The sequence below is a fragment of the Falco punctatus genome (assembly GCF_963210335.1).
Source record: "Falco punctatus genome assembly, chromosome: 3".
In the NCBI taxonomy this organism is placed as follows: Eukaryota; Metazoa; Chordata; class Aves; order Falconiformes; family Falconidae; genus Falco; species Falco punctatus.
The window spans coordinates 115,025,016-115,045,264 of record NC_137582.1 but is presented as its reverse complement, the minus strand read 5'-3'; the positions used below and the strand labels follow the sequence as shown (position 1 = coordinate 115,045,264).

At 66.5% G+C, this 20,249-nt stretch overlaps 2 protein-coding genes across 7 annotated transcripts; one reads left to right on the top strand and one right to left on the bottom strand.

Annotated features, from left to right (window-relative positions):
- The first annotated feature begins 3,489 nt into the window (after nt 1-3,489).
- Nucleotides 3,490-10,031, top strand: SYTL1 (synaptotagmin like 1). Of its 4 annotated transcripts, none has more exons than XM_080379177.1 (16): nt 3,490-3,889; nt 4,447-4,704; nt 5,689-5,949; nt 6,278-6,423; nt 6,502-6,613; nt 6,911-6,950; nt 7,308-7,407; nt 7,601-7,695; nt 8,177-8,302; nt 8,382-8,548; nt 8,632-8,734; nt 8,841-9,002; nt 9,075-9,153; nt 9,229-9,328; nt 9,416-9,621; nt 9,746-10,031. In XM_080379177.1, exons 3-16 carry the CDS (start codon nt 5,738-5,740, stop codon nt 9,883-9,885), a joined length of 1,788 nt encoding a protein of 595 aa, XP_080235303.1. In that variant the 5' UTR covers nt 3,490-3,889; nt 4,447-4,704; nt 5,689-5,737; the 3' UTR covers nt 9,886-10,031. The 4 variants fall into 4 exon arrangements, with proteins under 4 accessions (XP_080235303.1, XP_080235302.1, XP_080235304.1 ...); XM_080379176.1 differs by having other exon boundaries at nt 3,660-3,889; nt 4,655-4,704; XM_080379178.1 differs by lacking the exon at nt 3,490-3,889 and having other exon boundaries at nt 4,321-4,704.
- MAP3K6 (mitogen-activated protein kinase kinase kinase 6) lies at nt 10,029-19,982 on the bottom strand. Of its 3 annotated transcripts, XM_080379170.1 has the most exons (29): nt 19,910-19,982; nt 19,027-19,424; nt 18,391-18,530; nt 17,680-17,703; nt 17,098-17,285; nt 16,812-16,980; nt 16,525-16,631; nt 16,225-16,395; nt 15,785-15,897; nt 15,473-15,632; nt 15,195-15,345; nt 14,885-14,992; nt 14,767-14,816; nt 14,553-14,648; nt 14,155-14,239; nt 13,939-14,072; nt 13,733-13,860; nt 13,496-13,632; nt 13,229-13,334; nt 12,915-13,072; nt 12,628-12,808; nt 12,389-12,551; nt 11,941-12,106; nt 11,657-11,842; nt 11,414-11,519; nt 10,940-11,168; nt 10,598-10,850; nt 10,401-10,477; nt 10,029-10,271 (listed from the first exon to the last, which is right to left on the bottom strand). In XM_080379170.1, exons 2-29 carry the CDS (start codon nt 19,325-19,327, stop codon nt 10,196-10,198), a joined length of 3,963 nt encoding a protein of 1,320 aa, XP_080235296.1. In that variant the 5' UTR covers nt 19,328-19,424; nt 19,910-19,982; the 3' UTR covers nt 10,029-10,195. The 3 variants fall into 3 exon arrangements, with proteins under 3 accessions (XP_080235296.1, XP_080235297.1, XP_080235298.1); XM_080379171.1 differs by lacking the exon at nt 19,910-19,982 and having other exon boundaries at nt 10,029-10,288; nt 19,027-19,455; XM_080379172.1 differs by lacking the exons at nt 10,029-10,271; nt 10,401-10,477; nt 10,598-10,850; nt 10,940-11,168; nt 19,910-19,982 and having other exon boundaries at nt 11,416-11,551; nt 19,027-19,455.
- Nucleotides 19,983-20,249: the final 267 nt, after the last annotated feature.

Genomic DNA, 20,249 nt, shown 5'->3' with positions numbered 1-20,249 from the left:
GCCAGCCCAGCCCCAGGAGGGACAGAGGCTGCTGGAAGCCAGGGAGGCTCAAAACGGAGTGGCAGGATCTGGCCCAGTCTGCCAGATGGCTGGGACCAGAACATCAGAGGGACCTCGCAGCCTCCCGCTCCTCTGCCCTTGCCCAGGAAGGCTGAGTGTGACCGATCCACCCCAGCAGCCACGGTGTGGGGGCTTCTTCAGCGTGGGGAGTGGGGCTGGGGGTCTCCAACCTCCCCAGGGTCGGGGGGAGCAGATGCCCCATTGCTGGCTGTGCCACCGCTGGAGGCTGGTGTGGAGCCACCTTTGAGGTGGGGTCGCTTTGCTGCAGCTGGCCAGAGGGGAAGGGGCCCCGTTTCTCATCCCCTTAGGAGTGGGGGGATCAAAGGGCTCCCTGGGGGGGCAATATCACACCGCCTTGAGCTTTTGCACGGGTGGGAGCTTTTGAAAACACCAGCGCCTGTGGCTGGGCTGCCTGCGGCCTTGCTGCCTCTGGGCTGTGGTGCCCCCAGGGCTGCAGGACCCTCCTCATCCTCAGCCACCCCATCATCCCGTGTTTCCCAGGCAGGGGAGGGGAAGGGGGCGCAAGACCCAGCTCTGGGGGCTCTTGATGCCCACATCTTCCCAGACAGGCCTCGTACATCGTTCCCAGCCAGAGGCCAAGGTGGAAATGCCACAAGGTCCCTGCTCTACTGCAGGGATTAAAAATTAAAGAGGAGCTGGGCTCCGTCCCCGTGTGCCTGGGAGCACTGGAGTGGCACGTCCAAGGCACTGGGAGGGCAGAGGGCACTGGGAGCTGAGTCCCTGGGAAGGGGCTGGTGCCAGAAGACCCCTCACTGGGGGGGGACATGGCGGTGTAAAAGCAATGGCAGAAAGGGAAAGGGGGATTTGGGGCTGGGGGAGGCTCTGGGGGTGTGTGCAGAGGAATGAGGGCAGGTTAATGAACATTGATAACGTACAGCGGTGGGCTGGCTTCAGGGGCGGTGGGGGGGCTGGTGTGGATGAGGTGCAGCTGTGGCTGGTTCCTGCTAAGTAGTTAAATAGCTCTGAGGGGATGGCAGAGGAGCACTGGGTGGAGAGAGACCTGGAAGAAGCGGAGGGAGCAGAGGGAGCGCCCCAGGTGCGGGGGGGACATGGAGAGGCCCCGGGAGAAGAAAGGGGCCTGGGTGAGGAGAGGCCGGCTGGAAGAGGAGCCTGGAGAAGGGAGAATCTGGGCGCAGCAGAGGCAAGAAGCAGGGTGGGCTGGCGCAGAGAGGATGGAGAAACAGCCTGGGCAGTAGATGAGCTTGTGAAACCTTGTGGGGGACCGGTGGCTGTGCCGGGGCAAGGTGTGGGAGCTGCTTATGGAAGCTAACTGGGATGGGGTGGTAAAAGCCTTGCTGCAGCCGGTGAGTTTGGATAGTGCTGCGATAGGGGTGCCTGGGGGGGGGATTCGGCATCTCCTGCCTCTGCCACCTGTGTTGGCTCCAGGTGTCAGGAGGAAGCCCTGCCCTCCCCTCCAGAGTCCCTGGGAGAGGGACCCCCACCTGGCCTGGCCTTCTGCCCCCAGCACCCCCTGGCTGGGGGGATGTGGGCTAGGGGCCACCCCAGGGCCCCCATCCCTCTGAGGTGGCAGCTGGTGGCCGTGGAGCCCAGCTCCCACAGGAGCCTTAAAATCCCCGGTTTCCCTTGATGCCCCCAGCCCCATGGACCACCCTGCGTGTGCTCACCCGGTGGTCCCACTGCTCACGCAGCCAGGGCGGTGCCGCTGTGGGTGCTGCCCCACTCCCCACCTGCAAACCCACTGGTGGGTGAGATGCTGCCCCAGCACGTGCTCCCTGCCTCAGTTTCCCCCCGGGAAGAGCATGGCTGGACCCGAAGAACAAGTCTGGGGGTGATGTGGGAACAGAGCTGGGGAGTGGGATGGGACTTGCTCCTTGCCCCTGCTCCCTCCCCGCTGCCAGCGCTGGTTGGGGCTGGCCCTGGCGGTGCCCAAACACCCAGCGCAGAAATGAGGCAGAACCAGTTCTGCGCACCCGCCGGGGTGCTGCCAGCACCCAGCACCCAGGGGCAGGGGGGTTTGCTCCCATGGGTGCCGCTCCGGGAGGCGGTGGAGCTGGGCTGCAGGCCATTGTGGCTGCCGGGCTCACCCCGGGGTCTCTGCAAGGAAAACTGTCCCCAAGGGCTGGCCCAGCGCCTTGTGCTGGTGGCCAGGGTGTCACTGGGCTGATGAAGCCTCCTCCGGCCACCTGGGGCAGAGGGAGGCTCTGCTCTGTGGGCGCTCCCTCACTGCACCTCTGGGTCACCAGGGATGGTGTGGGGACGCACCCCGCAGGATGTGACCCACTGCTCCCACACACCTCCAGCCCCCGGGCTGGGCTCTGGCAGGGTGTGCCCTGAGCCGCCTGCCCGTGGCCCAAGGAGGGGCACTGCAAGCCCATCACTGGGGGGTCAGGTACAACCCATCCATCCATCACCAGAGATCCACGAGCAGGGGACGGATCCTGCCACGTCCTTTCCTGTCCCAGCCTCAGCCGATAAACATTCTGGTGCTGGTACAAAGGGTCCAGGATGCACAGAAAGGGCTTGGTGCCCACCTGGGGTGACCCGGAGCTGAGCCATGAGCCCATAAGCACCCCTGTGGGGACACGCCAGTCCCTGAGCCACCACCCCTCACCCCTGCAGAGACCTGGCCGCACTCATTGCATCTCCGGAGCACCCACAGCAGGGACCTCGTGCATCTGGGGCCCTCTCCCCACCAGAGCCAAGCAGGAGCACCCTGCGAGGGGAGGAAGGGGCGGGTGGCCGACAGACAGACAGAGCCGTTGCTAAAGTCTCATTTCCTTAGAAACCACACTAAAAATAATCCCCTTTTCTTGTGGTCCTGTGCTCAGCGTGTGCTGCCAGGCGGCTGCACCCTGCTGCAATTCCTCCCCCAGCTGCGCTGCCGTCTCGCTGTAAAGCTGGCGGGGTGATGGCAGGAGCCTGGTGGGGAGCCCGACAGCCCCCACCCCACCGCCCACTCCCCAGCCAGCCACCTTCCCCTTGTGATTGAGGGAAACTGAGGCACAAGCCCCTGCTGTGCCGGGGAAGGATGCTCCTGCCCTGGGTGCTGGGTTTTACCACTGCCAGGCGTTGCTGGCCTGATCCGGCACGGTGCTGAGCACCCAGGTTTGTCCTGGGTGGTTGGGAGCCCCGGCCCTTTGGAATAAGATGGGATTGTGCTGGACAGGATGGGAGCTGCGGGGCTGGGGGTAGCCAAGGGCTAGGGAATGTGGGGCTGGGGGTGGCCGTGCGGTGAGGCTGGGGGGCTGGGGCTGTCCCCCGGGATGGGAGCCATGGGGCTGGTGACACCCTGTGGGATGGGGGTGCTGCAAAGCCCCAGGGCCCTGTGCTGCCCCACACGGGACTTTTGGATGGGGGTAGGAGGTGGGGGATGCAGGGATTTACTGCTGCCCCCCCGCCCAGCAAAGACCAGTCCCCCCAGAGCTGCTCCGCATAAGGCACCCCGGGGCCACATCCTGCCCCACGTGCCCCCCAAGGAACCCCTGGGTGAGGCTGGGGGTCTCCCACCCCATTCCCGTGCTCTGAGACTCCACCAGCCTTGGAGGGGGTCCCCCTACCTTGGGGTGCTTCCCCTCTGCACCACCCCTTCTCAGACTGCTTGACGCCTCCCAGTTCAGCCCAGTTCAGCCCAGTTCAGTCCCATCCGGCGGGTGCTGCTGGCTCCAGTCCCTGCTTTCGTGCTGCCGGGGCGAGGAGGTGCTTGCTTGGCTGCGGTTGACTCAGCTCCAGGCCACCAGCACCCTGCCGAGGGTGGGGACTGGGGGCCACCCACCTTCCCCACGGTCCCTGTGGGGTGCTGGCGGTGGGACACGAGCCACTGTGACCCCCCACGTGCAGTCCTGGGCAGGTAAGGGTGGCCGTGGGGCTGAGGGGCTGACCCCACTGCTTGCCCGACGGTGGGGGGGGGCACCAGCACTCCGGGGTGAGGGGGGTGGGGGTCTGGCTTCTCGCCCTGCTTTGGGGGGGCTGCAGCCCCCCTCCCACTCTGCTCCCCACTGAGGAGGGGCGGGATGGGGGCTCAGGGACAAAAATTTCTGTGGTGGCTCCTATTGTCCCCATGCTGTGCCAGAGGCCTGGCTGGGACAGTGGGGCAGGATGGGGTCTGAAGCCACGGTGATGGCCCCTGGTGCTGGGAGGGAGCTGGGGGGCACTGGGGGGGTGCAACCCTGGGCTGCGGTGGAAGCAGCTGGGGTCTGCCGGTCCCCAGGGGCCTGGGGGGGGGGGGGGGGGGGGCGAGCCTGGGTGCATTTGGCGGGCAGGGGGGAGGAGGGGGACGTGTTTCAAACCATGCATCACCCCCCTCCGTCGCGGTGGGCTGCTTGCAAACAAAAACGGGGGATGTGCACCCTCCCTAGCTGCGGCTTACTGGGGAGGTTTAACTGGTTTGACTGGTCTCCCATACAGGGTGGGGGGGCTGGGTGCCCAGCACCCCTCTGCACAGCGGCGTGGGTGCTTGTTTACTGCCCTGCTGTGCCCACCTGTGGGGGTCCCCGCGGGGGCTGGGGGACCACGGCAGCACCTGGGCCAGACCTGGGTGAACTTTGTGGGTGCTGGCTCTGTTCCGGGGTGGGGGGACACCCCCGTGTGCCACCAGTAAACAGGATACGAGCAGGCTGCGGCGAGGAGGCAGTGGCAGCATCGTCCCAGCTCCGGTGACAGCTGGTAAGTGCCCCCCGAGACCCCCAGCCAGCCCTGGTGCAGCCTGGCTGGGTGCTGGTGGGAGTCACAGGCTCCCCATGTTAAGCATGGGGAGTGGGGTGCTGGGGGTGTTCCAGGTAGCATGGGGGTCCCTGGTGTGCGATGTGGGGGGTCCCCAGTGCTGGCTCGCAGCGGGGTCCGTGGTGGGGTTGGCATCCAGCCCACCCAACGTCCCTGGTGTGCTCAGATCCTGTGCTGGGATCTCAGCTCTGGGGGATGCCTGAGAGCAGACACCCCCCAGGGCTGGGGACAGGGGCACATTCGGGACTGGGGACAGGACCACTGGTGTCCGAGCCCCACGGTGGAGGTGGGAGCCCCACAGCTGTGCCAGGATGCGGCAGTGCCGGTGCTCACATCCCGGGGGGGGGGCACCGGGGTCGGGGGGGGGCTGGGGGCGGCAGCACCGATCCTGCCCCACCGCTGCTGCAATTTCCTGCCCTTGGCACCTCAGGCCGGACAGAGCTTCCTCCGTGCCAGGGCCAGGAAGGGCAGCGGTGAGGCAACGCCGGGCAGTGGGGCAAGAACCCCCGCTGCACCCCCCACCCTGGGAGCTGTGATGAGCTGAGGATGGTCTCAGCCTGGTTTGGTCTTAGCCCATCAGGGGGGCAGCCGAGCCCCCTTTTGCCACCTGCCTTGGTGCCGTGGCAGCCGCGCAGGCCGTGGGAAAGCGGGCAGGGGCTGAGCTGGCCCTGAGCAAACACCCTTTGCAAACACGGGCTGCGGGCAGGATCCCGGCAGCGGGCAGGGCTGGCCCTGGCATGGGGCCGGCAGCGGGAGGAGCGGCAGTGCTTCCCCCAGCCTGCCCGCGGGCTTGCCTGTGCCCCTTCCCTTGGTGCCCTTGGCATCATCCCACCCCTCGATTTGTCCCCGTTGGGGGTCCTGGGGGTGTTTTGGGGTGCAATAGGTGTGTATGAGTGCATGCTGAGCTTCCACTCCATCTCTTTGCAGAGGGTCAGGATGATTTCCACCCCAAAGCGACCCCAAGGTCCCTCTCCAGATGCTGGCATCGCTGGTGCATGCCCGGCACCCTAAGCCACCCCGGCCACAGCCCCCCACTTCTTGCCACCCACCTGGGCCCGCCATGGCACTGGAGCTGGGGGCTGAGGCACTGCTGGACCTGAGCTTCCTGACGGAGGAGGAGAGGTGTGCCATCGCCGAGGTGCTGCGCCGTGACTGGCAGCTCCACCGCCGCGAGGAGGGGCGCATCAGGTGAGGTGGGGGTGTCCCCTCTTGGGGACAGCATGAACCCCCCAAGAGCAGCCAGCTTGGGGTCCATCACCCTTGGGGACAGAGCAGCCAGGCTGGGAGATCCCCTTTCCCCTGGGAATGGGGCACCCATTGAGCCCGGCCAGGGTGAAGCCCCATGGTGGGTGACACCAGCATTGGGGGTCCCAAGCCCTGTGGGAGATGGTGGCTGGTGTCCCCAGGACCAGTCGTGGTGGCTCCATCATCCACTTGGGAAGGGTGATGGAGCAGTGGCAAAGGGGTCAGTGGCAGCACTGGGGTGGGGGAGCCAACGCCGCCCTCCCACTACCAGCAAGCTCCGCAAGTCGGTGTCGGACCCGGTGCGGCTGAGGACCCTCACCGGGGACTGGTTCTGCGATGCCCGTGCCCAGCGCCACCGGCACCACCTGGGCTCCGACCTTGTCCGCGCCTCCATCCGCCGCAGGAGGCGGCCCCGGGGTAGGTGAGGGACAGGGACACGGGGCGGGGGACACCAGGGGCCAGGGCTCAGCCTGCTGAGGTCCCCGATGTCCCCAGGAGTGGGGGACCTGGAGTGTGGCCCCAGCCTGGGCGAGCTGGAGGCCATCAGCGAGCCGCTGACGGAAAGGGAGGATGAGGATGAGGACGGTGTGGCAGAGCTGAAGGAGAGGTGAGGGGGGGGCTTCCATCCCATCCCACAGGTGGCATCTCTTACCAGTACCCCACTGGGGGTGGCATGGTCCTGGGGTGCCCAGCAGGAGTCAGGTGGGGGTCAGAGCAGAGCCCACGGTGCAGGGGGTGACACCGCCAGAGCTGCACCGTCCCGGTGTCTGCCCATCCACCAGCCGGGGGGTTCTGCAGCCCTGCGGGCCCCCAGCTCCGTAAATAGCTGCAGGGGTGGGGGGCAGAAAGTGCTCGTTAGCCTAATTCCTTGTCGAGAGAAACTAATTATTGTCTCTTCTCGCAGTCCCCCTACCGAGGAGGCGCAGGCGGCTGCAGAGCCCCAGGTCGGTGCCTGGTGTTGGGGTTGAGCCGGCAGGGCAGAGCCTGCAGCCGGTACCCGATGCCCGGGTGATGGGCTCAGTCAGTGGGGGAGCGCCCTGCAGCCTGGGTCACCCTGACTGCCACGGCCCCAGAGCCACGGTGGCACCCCAGGAGGGTGCTGCTGTTGGGGCCAGCCTTGTGCCTGGTCTTACAAAGCATGATCCTGAACCTTGTGGTGTGGGGACCGATGTCGCATGGGATGACTGTCCCCCACCTTGTCCCCAGGGTCCCAGAGGGGCTGGACTGAGGGGAGCAGGTGAGGCAGAGGAGGGTGCCCAGGGTGCCCCTTTTCACCCGTTCCCCTATGTGCCACCTCGCAGGGCAGCCCCACGGCCCCAGCTCCGGAGGGGACCCTGGTGTCACAGCCCCTGCAGCAGGGTGATGTCCCGGCAAGGGAGCAGGACATCCCGGCCCAGCCAGGTAACCATGATGGGGGGGTCAGTGCTGTCATCAGGAGCCGCCCAGCACTGATTACTAGCCCCCTCCTCCCAGCACCCCATCATAGTCCCCCATCCCTCACTTGTCTGCTCACTCCTCTTGTCAAAAAAAGAGGGGACCCCCCCACCCCATCCCTACTGCATCAGAACCCCCCACCCACACCACACCATTGCAGGCGACACGGTAGGTGGGAACCCCTTTGGCACATCCAGCACGGAGGAAGATGAGGAAGAGCCTGACTCTGCGCACATCAGCCCCAGTGCTGGGCAGGTGGGATGGTGGGACTGGGGGGGCTGTATGGGGCTATTTAAGGCTGTATGGGACTGGGGGGGCTGTATGGGGCTATTTAAGGCTGTATGGGACTGGGGGGGCTGTATGGGGCTGTTTAAGGCTGCATGGGACTGGGGGGGCTGTATGGGGCTATTTAAGGCTGCGTGGGACTGGGGGGGCTGTATGGGACTGGAGGGGCTGGAGGAGGCTGTATGGTGTTGGGGTGGGCTGGAGGGGGCTGTGTAGAGCTGTATGGGATTGGGGGAGCTGGAGCTGGAGGGGGCTACATAGAGCTGGAGGGGGCTATATAGGCCGGTATGGAGATTGGGGGGGGGGGGGGGTACGTGTTGTAGGGGGCTGGGGGGGCCGTCTGAGGCGTGCCAAGCCAGCACCAGGCACTTGCTGGGAGCCCTCAGGAGCCCACACCGGGGATGGGGTCTGGGGCGGGTGTTGCTGACCCCTCTTTGCTTTGCATCTCCAGGGCCCAGGGACCCCCCAGACAGATCCGGTATCCCCAGGCCATGTGCCCCTGCAGAACGGCCACGTGCCCCCAAGCAGCCTGCTGAGCACCACCAGCTCCTCCGTGTCCAGCCTCAGCTCCTCCACGGTACGGGGCTGGGGGCTGTTGAGGTGGGGGGTGGGGGGCACCTTTCCAGCCCCCCTGACCCTGTCCCACCACCCTGCAGCTGAGCGGCAGCCTGATGAGCCTGTACAGCGAGGGCGAGCTGGGCAGCGTGGCCGTGCGGGGCTGCGTCCAGTTCTCCCTCTGCTACGACCCGGCCAAGAAGGAGCTGCAGGTCCACGTGCTGCGGTGCCGCGAGCTGGCCGAGGCCAAGAAGCAGCGGTCAGACCCGTGAGTGCCCCGGCCCCGAGCGGCGATGCCCGGGTGATGCCCACGGTGGTACCCATTGCACCCACCTCATCCTTTGGCTCCAGGTACATCAAGACGTACCTGCTGCCGGATAAGTCCAACCGCAGCAAGCGCAAGACGACGGTGCGCAAGAGGAGCCTGGATCCTATCTTCAATGAGACCCTCAAGGTTTCTAACCCTGCTTTGGGGTGGGTTTGGGGGCTCCCCTTGGTTCAAGGCGGGATGGATGGGTGGGGGCAGATAACCTCACCTTCCTGTGTCCCCTCCCCACCAGTACAAGCTGGAGAAGAGGGACCTGCAGGGCCGGACCCTGAACCTCTCCGTGTGGCACCACGACAGCCTGGGCAGGAACCTCTTCCTGGGCGAGGTGGAGATCGCACTGGGCGCCTGGGACTGGGCCAACACGCGCCCCGAGTGGTTCAGCCTCCAGCCCCGGGTGAGCTCACAGCCCCCACCTGCCCGCCTCCCCCCCATCCGTAGCCCCCTATAACCCCCCCATCCTCCTCAGATGCCCATCTCCTCAGACGGCCTCGCCAGCCGGGGCAATCTCAACTTGGCATTGAAGTTCATCCCTGCCGGCTCGGAAGGTGAGAGGTGCCCACGGGCACTCGGGTGGGGGGGTCCAGCGTGGCAGGGTGCCCCTGACCCCCTCCCACCCACAGGTGGGGGGCTGCCACCCACGGGCGAGCTGCACATCTGGGTGAAGGATGCTCAGAGCCTCATCCCTCTGCAGAGCGGCACCGTGGATGCTTTCGTGCAGTGGTAAGGGGGGGGTTGGCACCCTGGGGGGCACCCAGAAGGGCTGTGTGTGTGTGTGTGTGTGTCCCCTCACCCTGCTGTCACCCCCAGCTATGTGCTGCCGGATGACAGCAAGGCAAGCCGGCAGAAGACGCGGGTGGTGAAGCGGAGCCTCAACCCCCTCTTTAACCACACCATGGTGTACGACGGCTTCCAGGCCAAGGACCTGGCCGAGGCGTGCGCCGAGTTCACCCTCTGGCACCACGAAGCCTTTTCCAAGCGCCAGCTGGGTGGCATCCGGCTCAGCCTGGGCACAGGTGAAGGGGCGGGGGGGAAGCCCCGGGCACCCCAGGGTGCCCCCCCGCAGCTTGCAGGGGGGTGGTGGCAGCAGCAGGGTGGCTGGGGCGGGGGGTGGGGGTGATGATGGTGGTCTCTCCGCAGGGAGCAGCTACGGGCTGCCAGTGGGCTGGATGGACTCGACGGCGGAGGAGCGGGGAGTGTGGGGGCGCCTGCTCCAGCAGCCCGGCCAGTGGGTGGAAGCGTTGCTGCCCCTGAGGACCAATTTGGTCCCCCGGGCATAGCCCCCACCCCCCCAAGGGACCCCCCGGGGCCAGCGAGACTGTGGGACCCTCGGGGGAACAGAGCTGAGCCTGGAGCATCACTGTGAGGGGCTGGGGTCTGCACGCCCCCTACTCTTTCAGCAGCAATGAAGTGGCACCGGAGGGCACATTTGGCAGCTGTTTATTGCTGTGGGCACCGTACCCCGAGTTCTCCCTCTGGTGTGGGGCTGGAGCTGCTGCTCCTGGTGTGGGGCTGTCCCCTCCATCGCTGTCCTGCCAGCCCCTGGGTGCCTGGGGCCCCTGGGCCGTGTCCCAGCCCTGGGGTGGGGGCTCACTCCCCTTCCCGCTGGGTGAGGGTCTGGCGATGCTCTAGGATGGCTGCCCAGAGGCGGTACGCCAGCCCGCGCCTGCGGGGACGCAGGGGCTGTTGGAGGGAGGGGACTAAGCCGTGTGTGTCCCCCGTCTCCCAGCACTGCCCCCACTCCCCGCCCCCCCCCCCCAACCAGGCCGGTAGGGACAACGCGGGCTGGGGGTACCTGATGCCCATGTAGAAGAGGTCATCAGGGGTGGCACAGCCCAGGAGGTCGCGCAGGGTGAAGCCGTGGGAGAGGAGCTGCGGGAGGTGGTGGGGGGTGTTGGGGGGGCAATGCCGGGGGGGCTGCCCTGCTCACGCCAGCAGGGCCCGACCCCAGCCCCCATGTAGCTCCACGTGCCAACTGGCCGCGGGCCTCACCGTGGCCGTGGTGACCGGGTCCGTGCCATGCTGCTGCAGCCACTCAAGGAGAAGGGGATCGGTTTGTCCCCGGGCTGAGGGGCTCGGGGGCAAGTGACCCTGCCCAGGGGTGAAGGACCCCAGGGCAACCTCCTCGTGCTCACCCCTGCGCTGGGGCTGGCTGGGGACCCCGGTGTCCTCATCCCTGGGGCGAAGAGCCTGCTGCATCAACCGCTGCCACTCCTGCTCCTTCTTGGCCAGCTCCTGGACCAGCCTGGGGGAGAGCAGGGCACGGACTGGCACCCGCGGGGGCACAGACTGGCACCCGGGGAGATGGAGGTACAAGGGCTGGCAAAGCCCTACCTGCTTGTCTCCATGCGGAGACGGCAGAGCTGTGCCACCAGCACCGAGGGTGCCTGCAGGGAGGGCAGGGGGTCTGGCTGGGTGGTGGGGCCAGTGCTGAGCCCCGAACTGGGGCTGTCCTGCTGGGGTTGGCTCCTGGGGATCAACAGCCTCGGCAGCACAGGGTCATCCTTGTCACTCGTGTCCTTGGTGCTGTCCCCCGCCACACAGCTGGCCTTCAGTCCCAGGTCTGTGGGGGCAGAGGTGGTGGTGGGCACAGAGAGGTGCCCTGGACCCCAGAGCATCAGGGATAAAATGGGGAGCTGGGCCTGGCCAAGGTTTCCCCAGTGCTGGTTCCCCCCTCCCATCCCCTTCCCAGTACCCTGCAAGTCCCCCAGCCCACCTTGCGCCAGCCACCCTCTTCCTCCACCCAGCCAGCCAGCCATGGTGGTGGGACCCAGACCCATGTCCCAGCTGTCCCCCAGTGCCACCCACCTCTCACCAGCATGGTGAAAGCTGCCTGCACCGCCTGGCTCATGGCATCATCCAGTGCAAACATCCAGTGGGGTTTGATGTGATGCCGGCGCAGGATCCGTCTCACCTGGAAGGGGCAGAGCCGTGCCAGGGCATCACCTGCACCAGGATGTCACCCATGCCAGGGTATCACCCACACTGGGGGATCGCCTGCACCAGGGCAGCACCCGCTTGGCACCCTACCATGCCAGCCCAGGCACTCACCGCTGCCTGGAAGCCGAAGAGGGGAGCCTGGAGGTGGGGGAGGCTCAGCCCCTCTGCCCGCAGCCGGGTCTGCAGTGCCAGGAGGTCCTGGCGCAGCTGGTCCTGGCTGGGGCGCTGGATGTAGCTCCGCAGGCAGCTCAGCAGCTGGGCGAGATGCTCCGAGCCCAACCTCGCCCCTGCCGTGCTCTGGGTGGGCAAGGGAGACGATGCTCAGGGGCTGCCACCATGCCCACCCTCCGTCCAGCTGCTGTGCAGAGCCCCCACCCCGCGCACCCAGCACCCACCTGGCTCTCCTCCAAGGCGGCGATGATGCCTGGTGCCTCGGCAGTGAGGACACGGTGCAACGTGGCCCGGCGCTTGCTGTCCTTCCGCAGGAGGAACCGGTCCCCGCTCTCCTCGAGGGAGGACGAGCGCAGGCTGTGGTCGGAGCTGGCTGAGCCCTGGGCAGTACTGGGGGAAGGCAGGGAGGGCTGGCACTGTCCCCCCCTCAGCCTCGGGCATTTAGGATAGTGGCCTTGGGGTGGGCACAGCCATTGTGCTTGGCAGAGGGCATGGGGGACCTCCTGCAAGCCCCCCAAGTTGTAATGGGGAGGGAGGCGATGCCCTGGCACAAGGAGGGGGCATTGCAGGGTGCAGCACTGGGACATGGCAGGGGGAGTGGGTGCCACGGGAGGCAGAAAGCCAACCCCCACCCAGGGTCCCTCCATCGCCCCCGTGCCTGGGATGCCCTACCCCAAGCTGCTGCGGCTGGAGGCTGCCTCACCGGGGTGGCACGGGAGGAGGGGGCTGCCTGCTGTGCCCCTCACCGGGGCATCCTGCCTGGCTGAGGAACATCCCCTGCTCCCATCGCTGCCCTCCACATCTCCACCCTGCTGCCCAAGGTGGGGGGGGTCACCTGCCAGGGAGATGATGGAGATGGTTATTCAGCAGCTCATACCAGGACCCCCCCTCCTGCCCCTCCCCCAACTCACCCCCCGCCGGGGGCACAGGCCGGCTCCGAGCCCTCCTGGCATCGGCGAGGAAGGGCTCCTGCAGCAGCGCGGCGGCTGTCGCCCGCTCGGCCGGGTCGGGCTGGAAGCAGCGCAGGATGAATGCTCTGGCTTCGTCCGACATGGACTTGGGCACCTCCGGGTGCATCTTGAACATGCCCACCTGGAGGGGAGGCACTCGTGGGGGCTGCCAAGGGACCGGCCACCCCAAAGCAGGGTGATTTCAGGGCTGGGGAACCCCCCCATCCCCTGCCTAACCCCATGGATACCTTGAACATCGCAGCCTGGGGGCTGCCCAGCTCGTAGAAGGGGGGCTTGCCCGTGGCCATCTCGATGATGGTGCAGCCCAAGGACCAGATATCTGCTGGCTTCCCATAGCCCCGTGGCCCTTGGTCGATGATTTCTGGGGCCATGTACTGCAGAGTGCCTGGGGAGAGGATGAGGAAGGGTGAGAGGAGCCCGTATGCATCACCCAAACTCCCCCTGGGGTGCGTTCTCCTTCCCATGCTGGGTACCAGGATGCAGACCCCATCATCACCTGGTCTTTGGCATCCCACCACCCCCAGTCCCGGGCTGCCCATACCCGTGAAGGTCTCGGCGCTGGGGCTGATGCCCGCCAGCCGCTTGGAGGTACCGAAGTCAGAGATCTTCAGCACCCCGCTGTACGTGTTGATGAGGACATTGTCTCCCTGGTGCGAGAAGGGCACCCCAAAATAAAACCAAGCTACAAAAAGCTCCTGGAGCTTGAGCAGGGAATCACCCCAGGGGCTCTGGGCTCCACAGTGCTCCTTGAGATGAAGGGGTCAGGCTTCGTGCCCCCAGCATGGGTGATGTTTCCCACCCCCTTCACCTTGATGTCCCGGTGCACGATGTGGTTATCGTGGAGGTAGCTGAGCCCGTCGAGGATCTGTCGGGTGTAGAAGACGATGGTGGGTTCGTTGTCCTTCAGGGGTCCCCACTTGGAGCGCAGCAGGGATGACAGACTCCCTGGAGAGGAGGCACAGAGGGGTGCAGCATCCCTGTTTAGGCCACGCATCTGGCCACGTGTCCCCCTTCAACCCCCAAATCCCGTCCCAGCGCTGCCCACCTCCTGGCACCTCCTCCATGAAGATCTTGATGAAGCCACCCTGGCTGATGGAGCCCAGGTACTGCACGATGTTCCTGTGCCGCAGGTGCTTGTGCAAGGCGATCTCCTCGTGCAAGGGCTGTGAGAACCTGCGTGCCAGGACACCAGGGTGAGGGGCTGCCCACGGTCCCCCGGGACCCTCTGGGACCCCCTGGCATGGCACCTACCGGCTGTCCCGCTCTGGGATCTCCTTGATAGCAATGCGCACTTGGTTGCTGAGGCAGCGCCCGGCGTAGACGACCCCGTATGTCCCCCTGCCCAGGACCACCCGCTCGCCCGCCTCCGAGTACTCATAGCTGTACTGTGGGCAGAGAGGCGAGGTGGCAACCTGTTGCCAGCCAGCGCTCCATGTCACCCCATGTCACCCTGTGCCCCCATCCTACCTCCAGGATGGGCTGTGTGGGGCTGGGCACCTCCTCGCTGCCCGCCGCCTGCTCGGCCAGGAGGGACTGGATCTGGTCGCAGAACCTGCCGGTGGGAGGACAACAGCCCTGAGCCCCAGCAGGGTGCTGGAGACCCCCTGAGCCCCCAGAACAGAGGGGCTCCTGCTCCCCCTCCCAGTCTGTCCCCCACCAGTGGCACAAGGGGGGTCTGTGCCACCCTGCTCTGTGGGACCCAGCTGCAGAAGTTGGGTCCCTAGGACACCCCTTCCCCCAAAATTTAAGGTAAGGAAGAAATAGCATGCTCCCACCCCTCCCTGCTCACCAGGGCAGTGGCTGGGGGTCCCCCATGCCCCCGCCAGCAATGCGGGCATCCCCATGCCCCCCATCACCCTGCTCACCACTGGCAGTGCTGCTGGGAGGGGAAGTAGAGCTGGAAATCCTCCTCTGCGTGCATCACGTAGAGGAAGCAGCCCCGTTCGTCACACTTGCAGATGCTGGAGGGAAAGGACCCCCTACCCCGTCAGCACTGGGGCTGATGGGGTGGGCAGAGGGGCTGTGGGCACATGGGGGCATCCCGGGTCCTGCCAGCAAGGGCACCTGGCACACACTTACCTGACGCCCCGGATGGCCGTGGCCGCAAAGGTCCAGCTTGATGCTGCTTTCTGCAGGAGAAGGGGCAGGTGAAGAGGGGGGCACTGGGGACCCCCATCCCCCGCATCCCCATCCCTACCTCCTCTGTGGGGCAGACAAGGGTGAGCATCAGGGCAGGCTCCTCTGTGCCACCTTGCAGTGCCAGCCGGGCTGGCTGCAGGACCTTGCTGAGCTCCAGGACCAGGACCTGTGGCACAGGGGGGCTTGTGGGGTGAGCCCACTCACCAGGTCCCCAGCCCGCATCCCTGCATCCCCATCCTCCCACCTGGGTTGGCACCAGTGGGCTGCTTGGTGCCTCCCCAAACCCCTGGTGAGCCCGGATGACCAAGTGGTCCCCAGGGATGGCCGGGGGTCCCGGCAGGAGGGGTCAGCTCCGTGGGGCCCCTCACCGGGCAGTGTGGTGTGGCAACGAAGGGCTGGCATGCCTTGAGGAGGAAGCCCAGCCAGAAATCAGCCAGCTCCTGCCGGGCAGAGGGGACCTGTGGGCTCCTCTGGAAGTGTTTGTAGAGCAGGAAGGTCTCCATGACCGAGACCAGGTACCTGCAGGGACATGCGGGGGTGAAAGAGGAGAGAGATGTCCCCAACACCCCCTAAACCCCCTCCTGGGGCACAGACAACGGGGATCGCAGACCCAGCCTTGCCCAGGTGGGCACGTGCCATGCCATACCAGCCCGGTGCGTTGAGCTTGTAGAGCTTCTCAGAAGCTTGGATGACTTTGCTGAGGTCGTTGGCCAAGATGCCGGCTCCAAGGCAAAAGCCCACGTCCCAGTAGTAGCACAGCTCCTCCGGGCTGCCCTTGCGACCTTGCAAGCAGCTCAGCTTCACCCCTGGACACGGGAGCAGGAGCCCATCACCTCTCTACTGGCAACCCTGCACCCAGGCACAGCTGCCCCCCGAGCGCCTCCATGTCAATGGACCCCAGTTCCTGGTCCCCATCCCTCGGTGGGTCCTTGTCCCTGACCCATGGGTGGGCACCCACCGATCTGCTGCAGCTGCATGGAGGTTTCAAACTGGTGGCCGGCAGCAACGAGGAGGACAGCAGCGTTGATGCCTGCGTGGAGGCTCGGCTCCACCTCGAAGGCTTTGCTGTACCTGGGCAGAGATGCTGGGTGGAGGGCATGACCACCGCCCGCCCCGCCCCTCCACCAGCCCAAACGTGGCTGCCTTGGGGTCCTTGAGCTGCCCCTTATGATGGGGGTGCACTCCAAAACCAGAAGAAAACCACAAAGAAGTAAAAAAAAAAAAAAAAGCCCAGCAGGAATTAGCATCACCTGCCTCTGCGTTGCTGCTGGAGGGGGCTGAACATGGGGCCGCGCTGCTCAGAACCCCCCCAGAGCCCCTGCAACCCCCCCCCACGGGGGCATGCACAGGCAGGCAGGCAGCCCCCAGCCCTGCCCCCAGCCTTGTCCCCAGTCTCACCAGTACAAAGCCTGGTCCCTCATCTTGGTGTCACTGAAGCTGGAGCTGATGAACATGTCCTTGTAGATGCGGCCGCACAAGCAGAGGAGGTCAGGCGCAGCCCCCTCCCCACGCTCCACCACGGGCAGCAGCACCGACAGAGCCTTCTCCCGGTCCCCGGCACCGTTACGCCTGCACACACACCCCCGGTGCTCGGCAAACGGCACCGCCAGCACCTCAGTCCCTGACCCCCCAGCTCCGTGCCACTGGGATGTCGGGGTGCGTGTGTGTGTGTGTCGCCCCCCCCCCCCCACTGCTCACTGGCTGAGGGCGAAGGCGTAGTGGAAGCGGACGTTGTGCTGCTCGGCCACGGTGCAGGTTGGCAGCGCCTGGAGAGTCTCCACCAGCGAGACGATGGCATCGTAATCCTGCAGGAACAGTGGCGGGGCTGAGCCAGTGGCCTCCAGGCTGCCTGTGCCCAGCTCCATGGGGTGATGCTCTCCCCAGACTGGCCAAACCCTGGGGGTTGCAAGCTCCTCCGAGCAAGGGCAGGCTGTGGAGCACTCCCCAGGGTGATGATAAGGTCCCCGGGACCCCCCAGCCCTCACCTGCACGTCGCGGTAGGAGAGGAGGAGGTTCACCACGATGTCCAGGCTGAGCAGCTCCACGCTGTCCAGGCGCTGCTGGATGCGGGCCAGCTCCCGGCTCAGCTGCTCCCCCCGGTACATCTCCCGTGCCCTCCGGATATCCCGCCGGATTGTCTCCCGAAAATACCCACTGGGCACGGGGGGCAGAGACGTGGAGTTTTTGGGGTGGTGGCAATTCTCTGCCAAGCCCTGCCAGCCCAGGTGGGCATGGGGGTTTGCCCGCAGCCAGGGGAGTGGGCAGCAGTACCAGGAGTTGGTGGGGATCCCCTCCAGCAGCTGGACGAGCCGGGCTGCCAGCGGGGTGAAGGCAGCCTCCGCCTCGAAGCTGGGCTGGAAAAGCTCTGTCGGGCACTTCATGGCCCTGTCATCACAGCAGACGACCTTGTCCTGGGGGGTGACTGCGTAGGGGATGAAGGTGTAGCTGCCACAGAGGTCCTGAGGGAGGGGAGAAGGGGTGAGCGGCTGCGCCAGCCGAGCTGAGAGTCCCTCTCCTTGTGTCCCAGCCCAGCCCCCTCCCCTCAGGCCTGCCCATGCTGCCTGGACCACACAGGCCACGCTAACACAACCACCTGCCATAGCTTTGTCTGACTGCCATCATTATACTCCAGAGTGAACACTCCTGGTTCTTTCAAAACCCGTTACCCCCTCATGCTGCTGTTCCTGGCGTTCGCTCTGAGCTAGCGAGGCCCCCTCCAACTCAGACCTGGGGAGAAGTCTCGCTCCCTGTCTGCAATGTCCCCCCTCCGAGGCCGGGGGGAGGCAGCTTAGGGGGAGAGAGGCGCTCAGAACCCCCCAGCACTGCGGCAGCAAGAGCGGGGAAGAGACACACCGAGTTCTTCTGGCAGATGTCCTCCTGGGGAGAGAGAGGAGGAGGAGGAGGGATTTAATGAGATTCCCCGGCAAAGGAAATCAGCTGATTTCAGGAGTTACATGGAAAGCATCCAGGGCTAATGAGGCATGCCAGGGCCGAGCCATGAGGGCAGCCAGTTGCCCCCACACCACAAGCATTGCGTGCGGACCCCCCCGCACTCCAGGCAGGGCTGCAAACGCAGCCGGCTTCTCCTCCAAACCCAGCACAGGGAAGGAGTCTCTGAACGGGTGCCTGGGGCTCCCTGAGTCAGGGTGACGTCTGGGGACAATTTGGATGTGCTCCCAGCTCCATTTTTTCCCCCCAAGCAGCAAGAATCCCTCCCACTGGCCCCTTCTGTGCAGAGGGTTTTGCTTCCAAGGAACCAGCTTTCCCCAGGGAAAAGAGCCTGTTCCCAGATTCCCAGCTGGCGGGGGCCAGGGAAGCACCCTGACCCAACTCTGGGACTCACTGGAGTCCTCAGCCACCCCCTCCTCATCCCATCCAGGCACAGGGAAATCTCTGCCAGAGCAGGATGAGACCATGGGAACTCAGCCAGGCTCGGGGGGGTGGGGTGGATGGAGATCCCCCTCCTGCCAGTGCGGATGCTCCAGGCACTCGGGGATATTCCCACCCCAGAGAGCAGCACCCAGGGGGCTGGGGGGGGGTGTCTCTGTCCCTGTCCCCACTGACCTGCAGGGCCTGGAGGAGGGGCAGGTCGGCCTGGCAGCACAGCAGAATGTTGTGGGACATATTGAAGCTCTCACGGACGCCCAGGTGGTAGAAGAGGGAGGGTTGGCAGATGGAGTCACTCAGCTCCACCACGGCCACATCTGCAGGCAGGACGGTAGGGATGCTCAGGGCACCGGTGCCAGACCCCTAATTAACGGGGCAGAGGAACCAACCACCCTGGCCTTGGGGGTCCGCATCTCCTAAGCGACGGGATGGCCCCTGCCATCACAGCACCCAAGGCCACAGTGAGGGGCACCCGCTGGCCCACCGGCGCTGGGTTGAACCCTGAGCAAAGGAAAAGCACGGTCTCCAAAAATCACACCCGCGCATTTAACGCTAGGGAGGAAGACATCCCGGCAAACATCCAGCCACCCTGGAAAGCAAACAGGAGGAATGCAGAAAAGCAAACAGCGAACCACCCAAGTGCGCAGCTGGAAGAGCTCCACCGGGAGCTGCACAGGGCTGGGGAAAGCCTCGGCCCAGATATTCCCGGCCAACTGGGATAACCAGGCAGAGCGGCAGGAAAAACAGGATGACAGAAACCCCACGGTGGGGCCAAGCCAGGCACATCACCGGCCGAGCGGGTCGCATCCTCACCTGCGTTGTAGAAGCGGTCGAGGGTGCCGGTGTCGCCCAGCGCCAGGGTGCCGAAGGGCAGGGTGTGCAGGCGTGCCCGCAGGTGACAGCAGGCGTCACGCAGGCTGTGCAGCGCGGGGCACGCGGCTGGCTCCTGGCCCAGCACGCAGACGATGCTCAGCGCCCGCCGCCCGCTCGCCCGGCCCCGGGGCCTGCACACCGGCCGGCCCGCTGTGCCCGCCACCGCCAGCGGGTCCTGCCAGCAGCTCCCGGTGACCGGCGGGGGCCCTGGTACCTCCGTGGCTGGAGCGGGCTGGTCCATGGTGGGGGCTCACGCTGAGCATGGGGACAGCCCCGCACCCTACACCGAGCTGTCCTTGTCCTTACCGGGAAAGCCCCTAACCTTCCACTGGGCTGCCCTAATGCCGCCCCCCCCACGGGAGAGCCTGTAGCCGGTACCGGGCAATCTGCACCAGGCAGCCCCGTGCCCCCCCCCGGGAGACCACGCACCGGGCAGCCCTGTTGCACCCCGGGGATATCCCACACCGGGCAGCCCCGGTCCCCCGCGGGAGACCACGCACCAGCAACCCTGCTGCTTACCGGGATACTCCCCACTGGACCTCCCCGGTCCCCCCCAGGGATACCCCGCACCAGGCAGCCCCGTGCCCTCCCCGGCAGACCCCGCACCGGGCAGCCCCGTTCCCCCCCGGGGACACCCCGCACCGGCAGCCCTCCTGCTTACCGGGAGAACCGGCGCTGGGCTGCCCCGTTCCCTCCGGGGACACCCCGCACCGGGCAGCCCCGTGCCCCCCCGGCAGACCCCGCTCCGGGCAGCCCCGTGTCCCCCGGGAAAGCCCCCTACAGGGCCGGCTCGCACCGGGAAGGTCGGGCCCGCCCCGCTCACCGGCTCCTTCCCGGGCTGCCCCGCACCGGGCTCCGCTCCGCCCCGCTCCGCCCCGGGCACCGGGCGCCGCTTCCGCCGGGCCCGGCCGTGAGTCAAGGGTGGCCCCGCCCGCCCCCCCGCCTCCCCCGGGCCGGTCCTGCCCTGCCCGCCCCGGGCACGGGTGGCAAAGGGCGGGTTGTGAAACGGGAGCAAGGGGAAGGGGAAGGGGAAGTGGGGGGGGGCCGGGGCCGGCGCCGGTTCCTGCCCCCGGCACGTGTCGCAGCTGAGTTAACGGCCCCGAAGTCGCCCGGGGCCGGGCAGCCCCCCCGTACCCCCATCGCATCCCCCTGGCCGGGGCGAG

What these genes read in the sequence shown, in the direction of transcription:
- SYTL1 (XM_080379177.1), top strand. Translation starts at nt 5,738, where the DNA reads ATGCTGGCATCGCTGGTGCATGCCCGGCACCCTAAGCCACCCCGGCCA. An exon ending in TCTTCAATGAGACCCTCAAG is followed by an intron (nt 8,735 to 8,840) that starts GTTTCTAACCCT and finishes CCTCCCCACCAG; the next exon opens with TACAAGCTGGAGAAGAGGGA. An exon ending in CATCCCTGCCGGCTCGGAAG is followed by an intron (nt 9,154 to 9,228) that starts GTGAGAGGTGCC and finishes TCCCACCCACAG; the next exon opens with GTGGGGGGCTGCCACCCACG.
- MAP3K6 (XM_080379170.1), bottom strand. Translation starts at nt 19,327, where the DNA reads ATGGACCAGCCCGCTCCAGCCACGGAGGTACCAGGGCCCCCGCCGGTC. An exon ending in CCACACAGCCCATCCTGGAG is followed by an intron (nt 14,073 to 14,154) that starts GTAGGATGGGGG and finishes CTCTGCCCACAG; the next exon opens with TACAGCTATGAGTACTCGGA. An exon ending in CAGCGCCGAGACCTTCACGG is followed by an intron (nt 13,073 to 13,228) that starts GTATGGGCAGCC and finishes TCCTCTCCCCAG; the next exon opens with GCACTCTGCAGTACATGGCC.